Source organism: Podospora pseudoanserina, chromosome 2 (assembly GCF_035222485.1).
Source record: "Podospora pseudoanserina strain CBS 124.78 chromosome 2, whole genome shotgun sequence".
Classification (NCBI taxonomy): Eukaryota; Fungi; Ascomycota; class Sordariomycetes; order Sordariales; family Podosporaceae; genus Podospora; species Podospora pseudoanserina.
This window is the reverse complement of record NC_085921.1, coordinates 4736345-4753246: the sequence shown is the minus strand read 5'-3', so window position 1 is coordinate 4753246 and position 16902 is coordinate 4736345. Positions and strand designations below refer to the sequence as shown.

The following is a 16902-nucleotide window of genomic DNA, read 5'->3' as shown; positions in this document are numbered from 1 at the left end:
CACCTTCGAGAGCAGAGAGAGGCAAGGGAGAGGGAGAGGGAAATGAATGAGTCTAGCGAGAGTTAAACACACCCATCCACACCCATCTTAACTCGATGATGATGATGATGCTGAGGTGCTGGGAGTAGCATTTGGCAAAACCCAAGTTTGCAAATCGCATAAATCAACACTGAACCAAAAGGATCGAGTACTGATTTCTAGTCTTGACTACTGTGCTCTCTTCACATTCTTTCGCTTGTGGACAAGAAAATGGCGACCGCTGCTTGGGATGAGAGTTCTGAAAGATAGGTAGTTGGTGCACCTCAAGTACATATTGGCAGGCCTTGGAAGAACCGGGTGTCAGTTTCAAGATTACCAGAAGCGGTTCCAGCACAGATATATCAACTATTTTTCTACCCCTTGGCATCTCATTACAGTCTCTATTTTTAATTATTTTCCTGTCAATAACCTGTCTAGCTAGAGTAGAATGCAAACTTGAGAGCCGCCAGGTCCCATATTCCCCTGATTTGCAGTTATCCTAGAGCTCAACAAAGCTGATCACAACGGGTCAAAAGTAAAACCGCAACAACCATCACCTCATCACATCACCACGCCCTCAAAAGCACAGAGAGAGAGCTAAAACAAAGTAAATAAAGACTGAACCAAAAACTACCGAGACCTCATGAAGGTATGCTGTATCGTTCTTCTCCTCCCAATTGACCAAAACACTAGATAATCGTCTTCAGAGGAAAAAAAAAACTAAAGCGCAGATAGAGAGATCCCTAAGAGATATGGCCTGAAAATCAAAAACTCCTTCCCAGATCCCCCAATCCCTAGAATGCCTCAACCCCCCAAAACTCCGAGTATTCATGCCCCCCTCTTCGTGATATTCTCTTTCTCCCTTCGTAAAAACAAATCATTATTAATTCTTGAGAACTTGCCATGCAATCTCACAAGGCTAGGTGTACGCCTTTGTTGTGATGCTTGGTTCTAGGAAAAGACTCCCTCGTCTGTGGTTTTCTTACTCGATTATTTCTTGTATTTCTGTCACAAAGTCAGCAACCTGTTTCACTGTAGTATCAGACCAAGAAAACTCACCGCCTCCGCCCGTCTCCTGTTCGCCGGGTCGAGACTGTTCGTCGCGCCCAGCAGAGTCTGTCCAATGGCCTTGGTAGCACCAATGGCAGGCCGGAAGATAATCGTCGGTGCCCGCTTCAGCACAGCCTTGGCCGCCCCCTGAGCGTTCGTGCTCTCCATCACCTCGGCCGGCACCGCAATGATTGCGTCCCTTGCCACCGCCAGGTCCCTGGCCAGGCTCGAATAGGCGCCTCGCACGCCCTGGAGGATACCAAGCGGCTGGTTCGCGTACAGGCTGACCTGCCGGTTGGTCGTCTCTTCTTCGGCTTCGTACTCATCTCCCTCGTCCCAATCGTCGATGGCAATGGGAGCCGCGGAGCTACTTGACTCTCCAGCTGGCTTGTTAACCAACATGCTCTCGGCTCCTTGAAGTGCGTACTGTGTCCCGATGGCGAGTTTGGCGCCCAGCTTCACCACCTCTGTACCAGTCGTCTTTGCAAAACGGGTTGCACCCTTCCTAATGCTGCGGACAATGCGCCCGTCTTTCTGATATTCCTTGATGGGAATCTCAATCAGCTCACGGAAGCCGCTGCCGGCGTTCACAAGAGAGCGGACTGGTGCCAGACCAGCCAAAACACCAGGAAGTTGTGTGCGCTTGACATTGTCCGTCCAAATGTCGTTGAGCTGCTTTCCAAGCTTGTCAAATCCGGCGATGCCGTAAAGAATAACATGGCGAAGAACCAAGCGGGAATCCTCCAGGATCAAGAAGTTCATGAACTCAGTCGTATGGCCTGATCTGAGACCAGCATAGTCGACCCGCTTTGGCTTGAAATCCAACCTGACAGGCACGTCGTTGACCTCGGCACGCTGGATGAAGGGCACATCACTCGGAGAGGCGTGAACAGGTGTCGAGTCGTCCTTGAACTCAAAGAACCGTGTGATAAAGTCCAGCGCATCCTGATCGACGTGAAGACGAAGAGGCAGAATGCTGACCTTCAAGACAATTTCAGAAGCCGGCATAGAGGGCACAGGCTTTGTGTTGAGAAGTTCGATGTGGGCCATATTTGCGCCCTCCTCTCTGTCACCCGCATCCTCGTCGTATGTGACAAACTTCTTCCACGTGGAAGTAGCCACATGGTCGAAAACGACCAGGTCGCGGACACGGACATCGATGGAGCTGACTGTCTCCCCAGAATCAGGTGGGAAGGTGACCAAGTCCACATTCACGCCGTTGAGCTCAAATGTGATCTTGTGATCCTTGCTCCTGCCCAATTTTAGGCTCTTGGACCTAGCGTGGTGATGCTTGCCAGCAGGGCGAATGGTGGAGGTTGTGAAGGCCGTGGTGGCGACCGACTCGGTATCGTTTCCATCCCCCAACTCCTGGTTGATGGCGGCGGCCAGCTCCTTTGGATCCCGAGTGATTGGAATTCCAATGTACACCGAATTGAAAAGGAAGTCACCCACAATCTCTTCTTCATCCAAGTCATCCTTGCGTTCAGCCTTGGCCCGCTTCTCGTATGCCTTGTTCTCAACTTCCTTGACCGCCTTGGCGATGACTTCTCTAGTCCGCACCCAATCATAGCCGTCATACAGGTGCCAAATAAGATGGACATCACGCACACCAACCTTGAGCGGGCTTCGTTGAATCTTGGTGTCGTTACCATCATCATACTTGTTCTTCTTAGAGTTCCACCGGTGCGCTGTGCCCTTGACAGCCGACTCCTTCTTCTCAAAGAACCCTTCTTCGACTGAGAGACGCCCGCTGCTATTGTCTGTGCTATTGTCGGTGCTCAGGCTAGCAGTGCTGAGCAAGACACCATCGTTCGTCTCCTCAACTCTGGTTTTTGACAAGTCAAGCGATTGAGCAGTGGCATCGAAAAGCTCTTCGTGGAACACCTCGTCGTCGTAAAACTGAGAGTCCATGTTGAGGGGGCTATCGCTTGGTCCGCCATAATAGTCATGCTCACTATCTATCTCGCCGCTGTGCTCTCCAGCAACAGGAAGAAAATCATTATCAAAGTCATAATCACCCTCAGCGCGGCCAAACGCGTCGTGAGTGATGGAAGCCAGCAGATCTTCCACCGGAACAATCGATGTCTTATACTTGACCTCCTTGCTCGGCGGTGTAGGCGGGGTTAGAGCGTTTGCCAAAGCAATCAAAGTGTGAGTTGAGTCGGCACACGTCTCCATGACCAGAAGCTTGTCACGTAATTCGACCTCCAGCTGCGAATCGCCGTTCTTATCCTTGGTTGTGTTCACGACAGCCTGAGCCTTGGAGATTTGGCTGATGTGCACAAAACCCTTGGAACATAGCTCGGTGATCTGCGGTGTAGGAATGACTTTGGGCCGTCGCTTCGAAGCAAACGGTGCCCCAGGCGTGTCCAATACCGTGACATCATCAATGAGCAGAATGGATGCCTTATCCATCTCCAGGACGGCATGTACACTCTCGTCTTTTCCGGGTACCACCTCAAGCGATGCTGTGGTCAGTGCAAGAATCAACTTGGATGGCGGGCCGAGAGGGTTCAAGCCAATCAGACAGTCCTCGAAAGCAACGTCGACTTTGATGGGCTTTGAACTGTATTCTTGCCCCGACGATGCTGAAGCAGCTGGTGAGCCCTTGATGGCGGTATGAGCGTGATCACCAAGATTGGCGACCGAGGCTGCAAGGCTAGCCTCATAGTCTTGCGGTGTGGCATCCTCCGAAAGCTGCAAGATGGCCATGATAGTAGGCACTCTGTACTCGACATTCAACCCGTTCAGCCTGACTTTGAGGACCGGCTCAATATCATCCACCATTCTCATCCTCAGGACAGGCGGCTTTGGTGACGAGGCCGTTGCAGGATTTGGTGGTGTTGTCGCAAGGTTCTCGACCTGGTTTCTTGTGACAGTGATACCTGTCACAGCAACAGCAACTAGAGTAGGAACCGTGATGTGAGCCACCTCCAGGTCTGCAATGGCTGCTTGAACCGCTCCAAAACGTCCACCAATGTCGACAGCGCCTTCAAAGCTCTTGACATGAATAAAAGAGAGCAACCCGGGCCGGTCATCTTCGGGCAGATACTTGGCAACAGTCCCGAGTTTGGCAAGATCCTCTGCCAAGCTGGGTAGACAGCTGAGCTGCTGAAGTCTGCCCACATTGACATTGACTTTGCCGACGGTCAAGTTCAGAACCGACCCCTTTCGCCGTTGGCGAATGAGCATGTCAACCATGATCTCATCCCCGTCCTTGTCAAACTTGCTCTGTGACGGAGTGATGAGTTCAACAAGCCTCTCAAGATCTTGTTCCCGCGGGGCCATGACAAACTCGATCCGGGTGTCCACAATTTTGGCAATGATGGGAGCTGCAACTTGGGAATTGCGAAGATATGGCCCTGCCAGCTGTATCTTGCTGAAGTGCACACCGACGCCTTCTCCCCTGTTGATCAACTTGAGAGCGCTGGTGTCAAGGGCCATGCTACAGTCTCTCCCGATAACATCCAGCCGGATCCCATTGATGCGCATCTCAGCCTTGTCACCTGAACTGACAGGTCGATCATCCGAACTCGGGGTTTCGAATCGAACACCCTTGGGCTTCTGCGGCGCAACAGTTGTGCTCTTTGCAGGATTTGAGGTGATCGAAGAGCCCATGTTGAGGAAGCTGCTCAAGCCTCCAAACCAGCTGAATGTTTCATCCAACTTTGGGAGATCGAGTTTGACATGTAGAGGAAGTGTGTTAACTTTGAGGCTCGACCTTCCAGAGCTCTTGGTGAGCTTGACTGAGATATCCTGTCCCGCAGACAAGAGAGTGCTGGCAGCCATAGATTCATACATTTGAACGGATCGATCAAACGATATAATCTGGTCATTGGCATACCCAAATGTGAGCTTTTCAATAGCCATATCGGCTTCCATGTCGGAGCCAGAGCTTGAGAGCGAAGCTTTGATTCCCCTCAAATTTGCTTGCAGGAGGACATCGGACGCAAAGTCCGGTGACCGCTTCTCGAAATGTCTCTGTGCCGTGTCGGCAACACCTGCAAGTTTCTCCAAAAATTGGAGTGATAGACCTTCCACTACGAGTTTGAGGTCCAGCGCAGGCTTAGAGTCTGACCTGGACGGAGCTGTATTGGTGGTTTCGGATGTTTGCACTGCTTCCAGCAGGCAGCTCACCACCATGGCTAAAAGAAACCCAATCGAGGCATCAAACCGCACCTCTATCGGCTTCAGGATCACCTCAATAGATGGGTCAAGAGGCGGGTGTTCAGCCGGGGTTTCGGAAACGGGTGACGACGGGCCCAGTGGTTCAGGTGAGTGGACCGAAAATGCTCCTGGGAGATTTGGGGTCGTACTTGCGAGGTCAGGAGTCGTGACGTGTAGGTGCTTGTGATTTGATGGTAGATAGACCGATATGGAGCTTAGTGAAACGACTTCTTTCACTAATCTGGTAGGTCCACGAGGCGTCGGGATGTCATCTTGGTGACGCTCTGGTTCTTGGCCTAGATTGTGATCTTCTGAGAATTCGGCAACGGGACTTCGCGTTGATATTGGCGATGTGCCTTGGGGAGATAGAGAGGACTGGTCTGGCGGTTGTCCAGTCTCGTTGTAGAACCGTCCACCCTGTGTTTCTGGTGGGGGTGAATTCTGGGGTTGTGCAGATGATGGGCCAGCGGCGTCGGATTTTCCCCCCGATGACACGGAATCTTGCTCATCCCAAGATCCAGGCATTGCTCCGCGTAGCTTTACCGAACCTGTATGTGAGAAGGCACTCATATACATGCTCTCAGCTTCCTCGTGGCTGTAGAGATGGGATTGCGTAAGGTCTTCGGCTCCGCCACTAGATTCGCTACTAGCAGCCTCTGAGTGCACAGAGCCAGCGGGAGAGACCGACGAACCAAGTGGGAAGCTTTCTGGAGGCCGGAGAAAAGGCTCTGACTGTGCTTCTCTTTCCGGAGCAGACCAGCTTGAAGCCCCCGGCTCTACAAGCGTAGACTTGGCGTGCTCCTGAAGACCAAGGCCTGCCATATCTTGGTAAAGAGATGCCCGGGGTGTGGAACCAGGCGAATTCGACTCTGCATATTCAACAAACGTATTAGGTTGGTCAAATTCGTAGGGGATATTCAGCGCCGCCTCGCTATCGTGCATCTGAGCCTGAAGTTGCGCAAAATCATCCAAAGTTACCGACGCAGAGCTTATGCTGTCTGCCAGATTGGCGCCGGGAGTTGGAAATGACGGGGCCTCAGTTGCTTCCGGAGACTGGGCTGATCCTTGAGAAGATAGCATCGTCGGGGATGGTACTAATGACGAGAACACATTTGCCTCGGTGATCAGGAACGCTCGGATGTTGTCCAGAAGAATATGCCGTTTGCCCTCCTTGTGAACAATCTCTGGACCGCCCTCAGCATCATCTGCTGATGTAGTGACACCTTCCACATCCACCTTATCCAGCGAAAGTCGAAAAGTGACCAACTCAGGGGGCTGGGAGTTCGCGTTCAGTGGCACTTCGGTATCAACCTGGAATGAAACACCATGTATCCGAACTTGCATTCTGTCGACAATGCCCTGGAGGAAGTCGGTCATGAAAGCTGGCAGTGACAGAGCTTGGCCGGTACCGAACGACGACTCGTCATCGCTCTCAGGTTCACTCATGGTTACTGAAGCTCCGAGGTCCTGCGATTCCGCAACAAGTGCCTGTTCCAGCTCTTTCTTCTCTGATACCGGCTGCGTTTCCAGGAACGACTGCGCAAGGTCGGCAGCAGTCGGAACGACATCATCAGTGACCCGCCATCTCCTCCTCTTCTTTGACCGCTGCTGTTCCACCTCCTGTTGCGACATAATCTTGAGCTGGACATCAACACCATCGACCTCGGCTATGATCGGGCTTGTGAAGATGTTCATGGGAATCGTAACTCGCAAGACGAGGATCTTGGCTTTCTGGATCGAAAAGGTTGGAGGGAGCCCCAAGAGCTTCTCCAGTTTCTATTTCACATTACGACATGTTAGGATAGACAGCCCTTGCAACAAGTTACGAAAGCATCATCAAGGTCAGCATCAAAACTAGGCGGCAGGTGCGTACCTGGAGTACAAGCCCGACATCTCGGAATTCCAGGACCGTGTTTGTTCCAACGGCAAAATCAAGGTTCTCTAAGTCAAGCGCTGTCTCGTCCAGAACGTCTAGCCGTGCCAGGGCGAACCGAAGCAGCCGCTTGGGCATCCGCGACTGGCGAAACGACGGAAAGAAAGACGCCATGATGGGCGATGATCGTTATCGCTTATCTGCGATGCCGGTCGTTCGGCGTGCGCGGGGCGGTTTCACCGGGTCGCCGTTACCGTCACCGTCTGGTAAGTATGCTGGTTTGGATATCTCAGTGTTTGGGTATCGGATCGGATGATGGTTCGAGGAGCTGACAGGCACTTCGATATGCAATCGTCCAACTGTCTGGGGGACGACGAGGCGGATGTGCGGGGCAAGGTCATATTGGGGCGAGCATCATCAGTGACAGCGATGGTGTAAGGGTGAAGGTTAGGGCACAGCGAAACAAGATTTTCAAAAAGCCTCCGAGACTTTCTCTGGACAGTGCTGTGTACTTTGTTTAGGGTTTTTAGGGGACAACCCAAAAAGAAGCCCCCGGGATTCCAAGGTTTCCAGACACAGGCAAGAGGTGCAACTGGGAACCAGAAACACAGCCGTGAGTTGACATGGTGAGCAGCTTGCAAGAGACGACCCGTGACAAGCTCTGGGTGTAACCACACACCAATCAGTGGATCGGCCTTATCGGTAGCGTGCTGGGCGTGGCAGGGATACGAATACAGCAAAACACCTCCACTAGAAGAGAGTCACAGAGTGAGCTTAGGCGCCCCACTTTCCCAACCTTGGGGGTTCGCTAGGATCGCCCCGCCATGACACCAGCACTGGACCTCAGACCGATGACACTTAGGTCGGCCTTCCCAGCTGGACCCAGCTGGAACCAGCTCCAAGAGAGAACAAAGGCTGGATGCCTTATGCTGGGTGCTGGAAAATTGAAAACCGGCATGTTTTGAACCGTCGGGAGAGGCCAGGTGGGAGGCTCACACAAATTCGACGTGGCGGGTGCTACCACGGCTAGGGGGAATCTTTTGCAACAGGCTGACTCCTCGAGATGCAACCGTCTGCACCAAAGCAGTCATTTGACTCTGCCCGCCTCACCATTTCGCAAGCAGCGCAGCCCTCGCGCTGCAGACAAGGCACAGGCAACAGCAGCAGGGAGTTCCAGACAACAAACAAAACGCTGTGACTTGCCGTTGCTAAGCTACAATAGGTAACTGCTCTACCTTTATCCAAAACAATAAATCTGTGGACGCTCAGGAATGTAACCAACCGTTACCTTATTAGCCTGGACCTCGCTCTCCCCGCCACCGTTTTGACACAAATATCATGATGAACTACACTTCAGTTGGTGATGGCATCCTCCTTTCCAAGCTTCTCCGCCATCCTCCTCCCATAACTCCCCGCCACCTCCTTTGCAACCCCCTCCCCGCTCCAGTAAGCCCCTGTCACAGTCCCCAGAGCAACAAACGGCGCGGTGTGCTCCCCTGCCAGCCAGATCCCCTCACCCGATATTCCCTGCCGCATGATCTCGATGTCTTTGTCGCCCTCCTTGAGCCCCTTCTGGAAGTTGGCATAGCTACCATTCCCCGCCAAATCATCACCAAGCCAGTCAGTGGCTACCGCAACTACAGGGTGGCAATCGGGGTTGTTCTCGTCGTATGACGGCAGCCGTGAGTAGTATGGCTTGAAGAAGTTGAACAAAAAGTCGAGTTTCTCTTTCTGCGAGGGCAGAGAGCGCAAGGTGGATGTGATATGTCGTGATTCATCGCCGTATGTGTAGAATAGCAACGTCGGATGAGAAGAAGGGCCCATGGAGGCGAGCTCGACGATCTCGTTGGTCCAACCGGCGGGATTAGTGTCTTTGGAATAGTTTGGCGAAAGCCATTGGCAAAATCCTTGGACTTTCCGTCCATTTACATCAGGTGTAAGCCAGAAGGCAGTTGGGAAGGAGATGTACACCTGTGACACATGGGGTGTTAGTCATATGTGTGCAGACAAAGTCGTGATAGACACTGACCTTCTCTAGGCACCCGTATCCAATATTCTGGATGGCTTTGGATAGTCGATCTGGAAGAGGAGGGTGGAAGGCGTGAGTGTTCTGTTTGAGCCATCCAAGCGGTGTGGTGACAACCAGCTCGTCAAACTCGAGTATCTGGCCATCGGCAGTCCTCGCCCTGGGAGTTCCATTGGGTGATGTAGATTTTCCGTATATCTCCGATACCCGCGTTCCATATCGAATATCAGCGCCATCAACAGCTGGCTTCGCCACCCTCTCCAGGATTTTGTGGTAGGTCCCAGCGCAAAACAAATTTTCTGTTGTAATGTCAGTGTCGGCGTGATACGAGTTAGCTCTTGAAGATGACTTACCACCATCAATACACTCTTCTAACCAGAAGAACTTGAGACTCTGTGTCTCAACTGGACTGCCAACAAAAGCCCCCCAAAGATCGGCCATCTGCAGGACAAATTTCCTCTGTCGTTCATATCCCTCTAGTGTATCGGGTATTTGCTTGAGAATTTGCTCCTTGAAGAAGTCTAACAGCGTCTTGTCCGCGTCTATTTGAGTCCCGTGCTTCTCAGAGTACTCAAAAGCCTCTTCAATGATATTCCACATGACCGTTGAGAATTTATCCCCTTCCTGTGCAGATAGAAGTGTGCCGTCTTCGTCAAAAACATACGATTCGCTGTCAAAGACCCCAGTGTGTGTCTTGGTCTCCTTTGCCAGATCCAGGATCGGGTTATCATCAGTGCCATGGATCCAGTTGGCGCCCATGTCTATCAGATTGCCGCTGGGGAGCCTTTCTTGATGTATCCTGCCGCCGAGGCGATTACGGGCTTCAAGGATCGTCACTCGGAAGCCATATCGAATGAGGATATCTGCACATCGAAGACCTGCAAAACCAGCACCGACAATCCCAATGTGTGGTTTTCTATTCGGATCCAAAGATTCGAACTACCGAGTGAGTTAGCGGCATTAACACCAGCTTCTACTATGAACCACAGGTACCTGTAAGACTCTATCCATGATGCCCAGTTCCTTATGTGATCTGTCAAAAGTGTAAAGCCTGGCTGTCTTCAGATCTTGATACAGCTTCGAGGTGACTCTCCGGGAAGCGCTACTAATTGACATCGAGTAAGCATCCATCTTGGTGAGCTTTTTTTGGAACCCTCGAGAGTGTGATAACACTGCAAGAAGTATTGTAAAACTACTAGAAGCTCGATGGTCTGTAGGAATGAATGCAACAATGAGGGCGGTAACAAAAAAGAATGTCAATCAAAAGCCCGCACCTCATGGTCTACGAGGAGACGGGTAGATATACTCATGAGATGAACATCACGAGGGGGGCATTTCAGCGGGGAAAGGCTGGGAGTAATCGCCTTCTGGGCCAACAAGAGTTGCACCTGCCATGCTGAGCCTCATAAATTGCTCGACCAAAGCCGCAAACGTGCAAGCAGATGGTGAGATAGGCATAGTCGGTCAGGAAGGTAAGCTGCCTTGCAGTATTGGAAGGACGGCTTTGATGGTGGTATCGGTCCCCCCTTGTCAGATGGAAAGGCCGATAAGAGCCTCGAATTATGCCGGAGCACACCAGCGGGTTATGAGGGGTTCAGCAACGAACCCTCGTCAGTGGTGGACAGGTAATCTAGAAAGTGCAGTATCTTCTCTCGGAAAGCCAAAAGAAGAAGCTGCCGGTGAACTGCTGTCCCACACAACTGTAGCACCGGTGAAAGGAACATCCAGACCACTGGGTCCAGAGCAGTCTCTTGGAAGCTGAAGTAGCCAATAGTTCACTGATACTTGAGCATGCATCTGATGCGGTCGGAGAGCTTAACCACGAGGTCCCACTCACCGTGTGTGCCACAGACACCACGTATGACACCAAGCATGGAGAAACACTTACAATACGAGCAACTTTGTAAGCCTAATGAAGGTGGAAGAGATAAGGACCGCCGTAAGCTAGAAACATGAGATATCCACCTCTGATGATGAGTGTTGGCGTGTATCTCCCTAGAAAAGAGAAACAAGGTACAAGAGATAAAACACAGCTGTGGTCTTTATCGAAACACTCGATTTGGACCTGTCGTTCAATATCGCCCGAGGCACCCGCAATAAGCTGTTCGATGGTGGGGACATAAGGCAAGGTCAATGCGGGGTTGCGTGGAGCAAATGCAACAACGGAAACGGGACTCGAGGAAACACCCGCTCCCTGGCTGAAACCTTGAAATTTGAGGAAGACCAACGGGATATGGGTTGAGAAACAATTGAGGCTCTTCAACAGCTCGAAAGAGGTCGTCCGCGAACCCAAACAGGCGTGTAACCACTGACTGATTTGTGGTTAATCCCTGTCGCAACCCCACGCTGCCGGTCGTCGATGACGACACTTGCCGACGGCTGGCTTGAGCCCCCCTGCGAGGGGTTCCTCGCGGGGAAAAAAGACACCAAACAGCGCGTCTGACAAGGTTCCGTGAAGTATTTCGGCAGAATTCCCCTGAAAATGGCAGAGAATCCTCGCCGATTCTGAGCTGGCAATGGTCTTTGAAGAAACCGAGTCATGGCGCCGTCTCGGAAGTTCCAATCCGCAGGCCGAGTGCCGCAGCATCGACGCAGCATCACATGCTCCGCACAGCGCAAGCTCAAGATGACCTGGAAGAGTCTTGGCACGGGCTTGGAGACGCAGCCAATCACAGGCAATGCAATACTGATTTTGGAGCATTCCCCACATTCCAGGGCCCCGGCCCAGCCCAGCTTCCAAAGCCGAGGTCGTCCAACAACACGGGCAACAACCTGCCGAATCAAGTCCAGTGACCCGCGGTCAATTGGGGAGGAATGCCCCCTGGTCCAAGTGATGATGGCCTGGAGGTTGCTGGGCCCGAGATCTGAATAAAAACCACATGGTAGCCTTTCTCAACCCATTGTTCCCTGTTCTTCTTGTGTGAACCTCTCTTCCTCGTTGATACCAGTTTCTTTGTTTAGGTTTCTCCCGTGTGTCTTGATCTTTGCGACAGCGGCACCGCTTCTTGTTTCACCATCCATCTCTGTGATACCCTCCCTTTTCTGTATTTCGAAACCCTCAAAGATCAACCAACAACCATCAACATGTCCTCGTCCGTCCTCGAGGTCCCCTCCAAGACCTTCACCCGCGCCGAGGTCGCCAAGCACAACACCGAAGATAGCGTCTGGTTCGTCATTGACACCGTCGTCTACGATGTTTCCGAGTTCCTAGATGCACACCCCGGTGGTGAGGCTGTCCTCCGTCAGGTTGCCGGCACCGATGCCACTGCCGCTTTCTACAACCTTCACAGACACGAGGTTCTCCAGAAGTACTCCGACCTTGCCATCGGCACCATCGAGGGCGAGAAGCAGTCCATCATCACCCCCCAAGCTGGCGATCTTTCCACCGTCCCATATGCCGAGCCCCTCTGGCTCACCCCCCAGTTCAAGTCCCCCTACTTCAAGGACAGCCACCGCAAGCTCCAGAAGGCCATGCGCATCTTCACCGACAAGTACATCACCCCCGAGGCTCTCGAGAAGGAGCGCTCCGGCGAGATCGTCTCCCAGGAGCTTATCGACCGCATGTCCAAGGCTGGTGTCCTCCACATGAGAATGGGTCCCGGCAAGCACCTCCACGGTGTCAACCTCCTCGATGGTGCCGTCGACGGCAAGGAGTTTGACTACTTCCACGATATGATCTGCTCCCAGGAGGCTGTCCGCGCTGCCTGCCGCGGCTTCCAGGACGGCAACATGGCCGGTATGGTTATTGGTCTCACCTGTGTTCTCAACTACGGCCACAAGAACCCCGCCCTCAAGGCCAAGGTCGAGGAGGAGTGCTTCTCTGGCAAGAAGAAGATCTGCCTCGCCATCACCGAAGCCTTTGCCGGCTCCGACGTTGCCGGCCTCCGCACCACCGCCAAGAAGACCCCCGACGGCAAGCACTACATTGTCAACGGCACCAAGAAGTGGATCACCAACGGTGTCTTCTCTGACTACTTCGTCACCGGTGTCAACACCGGCAAGGGCTTGTCGGTGCTCCTCATCCCCCGCGGGGAGGGCGTTGAGACTAAGCCCATCAAGACCTCGTACTCCCCCGCTGCCGGCACCGCCTACATCACCTTTGACAACGTCAAGGTCCCTGTCGAGAACCTGTTAGGTGAGGAGAACAAGGGCATCTATGTCATCCTCTCCAACTTCAACCACGAGCGGTGGACCATGGCCTGCGCCACCATCCGCTACATGCGTCTCGTGACGGAGGAGTGCCTCAAGTGGGCTCACCAGAGAATCGTCTTCAAGAAGAGGCTCATCGACCAGCCCGTCATTCGCCAGAAGCTCGCTAAGATGATTGCCCTTTGCGAGTCTCACCAGTCCTGGCTGGAGACCATCACGTAAGCGACCCTTTCCCCCCTTTCCCCACCTATCTGTCCACAACATCCCACTAACTTTTGTGTCATCATTAGTTACCAAATGTGCAACATGTCCTACTCCCAACAAGCCAAGCACATGGGCGGCCCCATTGCCCTCCTCAAGATGTCTTGCACCCGCGCCGCCCACGAGATCGCCGACGAGGCCGTCCAGATCTGGGGTGGTCGCGGTTTGACCCAGACCGGCATGGGCCGCGTGATTGAGAACTTCAACAGGACGTACAAGTTTGACTCCATCCTGGGCGGTGCCGAGGAGGTTCTTGGTGATTTGGGTGTCAGGCAGGCTATGAAGTTTATGCCCAAGGCTGTCTTGTAAATTGTGGCGAGACAGAAAACAAGAAAAGAAAACTAAAATAGAAAAAAAAAAATGGTTGGAAAAGGATTGAATACCTAGTCAAGGACATGGGGCCGATGTAATGAGGGATAGGAAGAGGTAAACATATTTTTGTTATCTGTTTTTGGAATAGCAGATTAGAGGTGTAAGAACAATATACAGAAGGGCCCTCAAGAGGCTTGAATTTCAAGATCTCCATTGACTTTTCTGATTCTTGACTTGCTTGTGATGTCTTTCCTCAGGCCAGGTGAACATATCACAACCCTAAACAAAAATTCAACACTTCACACACATGGCACGAGAACCACGACTGTTGTGAACCAGACCAGTTGTCATTTCTATGGACCCTTCTCGTGAATCCTTTTCCAGTCCCGATCCATGATCTAGTAGTCATAAAACCGTTTTTGCCATAAAAACCCAGAACCCAGATCCGCGACTTGGTTGATCTCTTCTCTGCTGCTGCCTTCGTGAGCAAGACTCGGAATCCCATTTGGAGATAGCCCTGCCTGTCCCAAACGCCAATATGGTTGTGCAAAACTTTTCCGTGTTTGCCCTGGTAAAAGTCCGTATGATCGTCGTGTCATGACAAGTTGCGAATGGGTAACTTTTTGCAATAGTAAAAACAAGTAAAGGAAAAAAAGGAAAATTTGGGGAATCTTTGTCCCGACCTAGATTGCGTGCAATCAGGTCGTGGAAATGCCAAGCGGAGCGATATCCAGATTGCCTCTGAGATACCAGCAATGCACCGTCGAAGCGCTGATGTGCGAACACCAAGCACTTCACCTGGACCGACCGCACACCGGTCCCTGCCGTCAAACTACCTCCGAGCTACCTCCCCCCTCCCTACAACTCCACTTGTTTCCATTCTACCCTCATCCTGACGAAAATAGCAAAATGCAAAGGCTGAAAGTGGCTGAAAGAACAGGGTGAGAAGAAAAATGCTATCGCTCCGTCTCTGCTACACCCGCAACTTAAGCGCTGTTGGGGCACTGGGACTGGACGTGGCCAGACTGCTGGCACTTGTAGCAGATCTTCTCGCCACCAGTAGACTCCTTGGGGCACTCGCGGGAGAGATGGCCGGAAACGCCACAGTTATAGCACTTGTTGCCGTTGACGCAGTCACCTAAAGAGTGTGTGTTAGCCGTCTGTATGAACAAGACAAGTTGTGGAAGAACTTACGGGACAGATGACCCATGCCGCCGCAAGAGTAGCAGGTCTTCTGGTTGAAGTTGCCACCATAGCCGGAGTTGTAGCCACCACCATAGGAGTTGCCGCCCTTCTGGCAGTTGCGGGCAATATGGCCGACCTCGCCGCACTGAAAACAGAGTTAGTATAGGCGTCTGACTGTGGTACACCGAATAGCAGGAGCTGACCTTGTAGCACTCAGCAGAGCTGCCACCACCACCACCCTGGCGTGGACCCTGGTCACCACCGGTGGGGCAGTCGCGAGAGATATGACCGGCCTGGCCGCAGCGGTAGCAGGTCTTGGTGTCCTTGGGACCCTCGGGGCAGTCACGGCTCATGTGGCCCTCAACTGTAAAGCGCAAACATCTCTGATCAGTCTTCTGTCCATCTCGAGCGAAGTATGTCTTCAGGGTAACCTACTGCCACAGTTATAGCACTTGGCGGCACCCTTGTTGGGGCAGTCGCGGGCCTATTTGCAACATGTCAGTGACTCGAAACCAAACAGGACAATACCTCTCTGCGGTAAGGAGTCTCTCGTCGCCGGTGTCATACCTGATGAGTGGTCTGCCCGCCTATATTTCTCTCATGTTAGATCTTCTCTCCCTCACACAACAAAAGTCAGGCGGTGTCATGGTGATGTAGTGCGGGGTGCTCTTTGCCAAGAAAGGCAGGAGGGTTTCCCACTGCTATAAGCTGTCCAACCAGGATGTCCCAACATGGAAAGTCGGTTCCAATGAAGACAGTGATCCAGTGCGATGGCATCCAAGCAGAGGGAAGGGTTCGACTCTGATGCGCAGACCGACATCCAACAATCCGACTGCAAACAGAACATGACATGAAGGGTTATGCGGACGTAGAAAGCCAAGCGTATACTCGAGGCGTATATCATGTGCAGACCACCCGATGAAAGCAGCCATGCGGTGTGTGTAGCGAGGGCATCGAAGTCACAGTATCGGGCAAGGGAAGAGTAGGAAAGTCGTCGAGACTGGACGGACGGGGGCAAACTCACAGGTGAAGCAGGCACGTCCTTGGGAACCGTAGGAATCCATTGTGATAGTGTAGTGGGGTTGGTGGATTGTTGTGAGGTTTGTGAAGAGGATATCGAAACTGTGCGGTCGTCGACAAGAGTCAGCTAATCGAAAATTGATGGGCGAGACGACGATGTCAGGGAAGTTTGGGTCGAAAATAAAATTTGTTTTGGCGTCGGCAGGTTGGGGAATGTGAGGGCGCAAACTCAAACTTGGGAAAGGTGGGGGGGGCGATTGGTGGGTAGGTGTGACAGTGTGGGGTATTTACTGACCTTTGGTAAGTTTGTGTGAATGGCAGACGCACAACACAATTGATGGGGGAAAAGTTGTTGTTGTTGGATGGAGAGGGAGGAAAGCTGCCAACGGTTGGAGGGGAACGGGGAACTAAAGTACTGCTCCGGTGAATAGCGAGGTTAGGAGAGTCGGGGCAGAAAAAAAGTCGAGCGAAGGAGCGGGTGCTGCTGTGTGGTTTGTGAGTGATTGAAATTTTCTGGAGGGACAGTCTGTGTGGGGCACCCCTGCTCACAAGCGACCTCGCCTGAATTGGCAGTCTCTGGAGCTTCCAGTTCCCAGCAATTCTCCTCTGACCGGAGCAATCTTTCAGCCTCCGTCAACCTCCGTCAGAGGTCGGCTGTGGCGCAGAGGATGTCGATCTTGGAGTCTGAGATCCTGAGGGCACCTGGATGCAAATTTCTGAGCTTCAATTGCTGCTACAAGTGGCTATATCTCTCTATGTACTAGGTATCTTGCTTAGGCTGGCGTGTGAGGCGCCAGCCACTTGTTGCTGCCGTCCGTTTGTCGCACTTTCTTCCTTGCTA

General features: G+C 52.4%; 4 protein-coding genes across 4 annotated transcripts; 1 reads left to right on the top strand and 3 right to left on the bottom strand.

Moving 5' to 3' along the window:
* Positions 1-497: 497 nt before the first annotated feature.
* Positions 498-7721, bottom strand: ATG2 (autophagy-related protein 2). Its single transcript, XM_062945002.1, has 3 exons — positions 7109-7721; positions 1078-7011; positions 498-1023 (listed from the first exon to the last, which is right to left on the bottom strand). The coding sequence occupies exons 1-3, from the start codon at positions 7280-7282 to the stop codon at positions 1009-1011; spliced, it is 6123 nt and encodes a 2040-aa protein (XP_062803889.1). The 5' UTR covers positions 7283-7721; the 3' UTR covers positions 498-1008.
* Positions 7722-8263: 542 nt separating this feature from the next.
* QC764_212940 (uncharacterized protein) lies at positions 8264-10656 on the bottom strand. The gene is made up of 4 exons (XM_062945001.1): positions 10128-10656; positions 9488-10073; positions 9138-9433; positions 8264-9079 (listed from the first exon to the last, which is right to left on the bottom strand). Exons 1-4 carry the CDS (start codon positions 10263-10265, stop codon positions 8462-8464), a joined length of 1638 nt encoding a protein of 545 aa, XP_062803888.1. The 5' UTR covers positions 10266-10656; the 3' UTR covers positions 8264-8461.
* Positions 10657-11672: 1016 nt separating this feature from the next.
* Positions 11673-14069, top strand: QC764_212930 (uncharacterized protein). Its single transcript, XM_062945000.1, has 2 exons — positions 11673-13501; positions 13574-14069. Exons 1-2 carry the CDS (start codon positions 12219-12221, stop codon positions 13851-13853), a joined length of 1563 nt encoding a protein of 520 aa, XP_062803887.1. The 5' UTR covers positions 11673-12218; the 3' UTR covers positions 13854-14069.
* Positions 13585-16868, bottom strand: QC764_212920 (uncharacterized protein). The gene is made up of 8 exons (XM_062944999.1): positions 16611-16868; positions 16357-16536; positions 16066-16163; positions 15609-15628; positions 15477-15525; positions 15245-15405; positions 15051-15186; positions 13585-14994 (listed from the first exon to the last, which is right to left on the bottom strand). The coding sequence occupies exons 3-8, from the start codon at positions 16103-16105 to the stop codon at positions 14843-14845; spliced, it is 558 nt and encodes a 185-aa protein (XP_062803886.1). The 5' UTR covers positions 16106-16163; positions 16357-16536; positions 16611-16868; the 3' UTR covers positions 13585-14842.
* Positions 16869-16902: the final 34 nt, after the last annotated feature.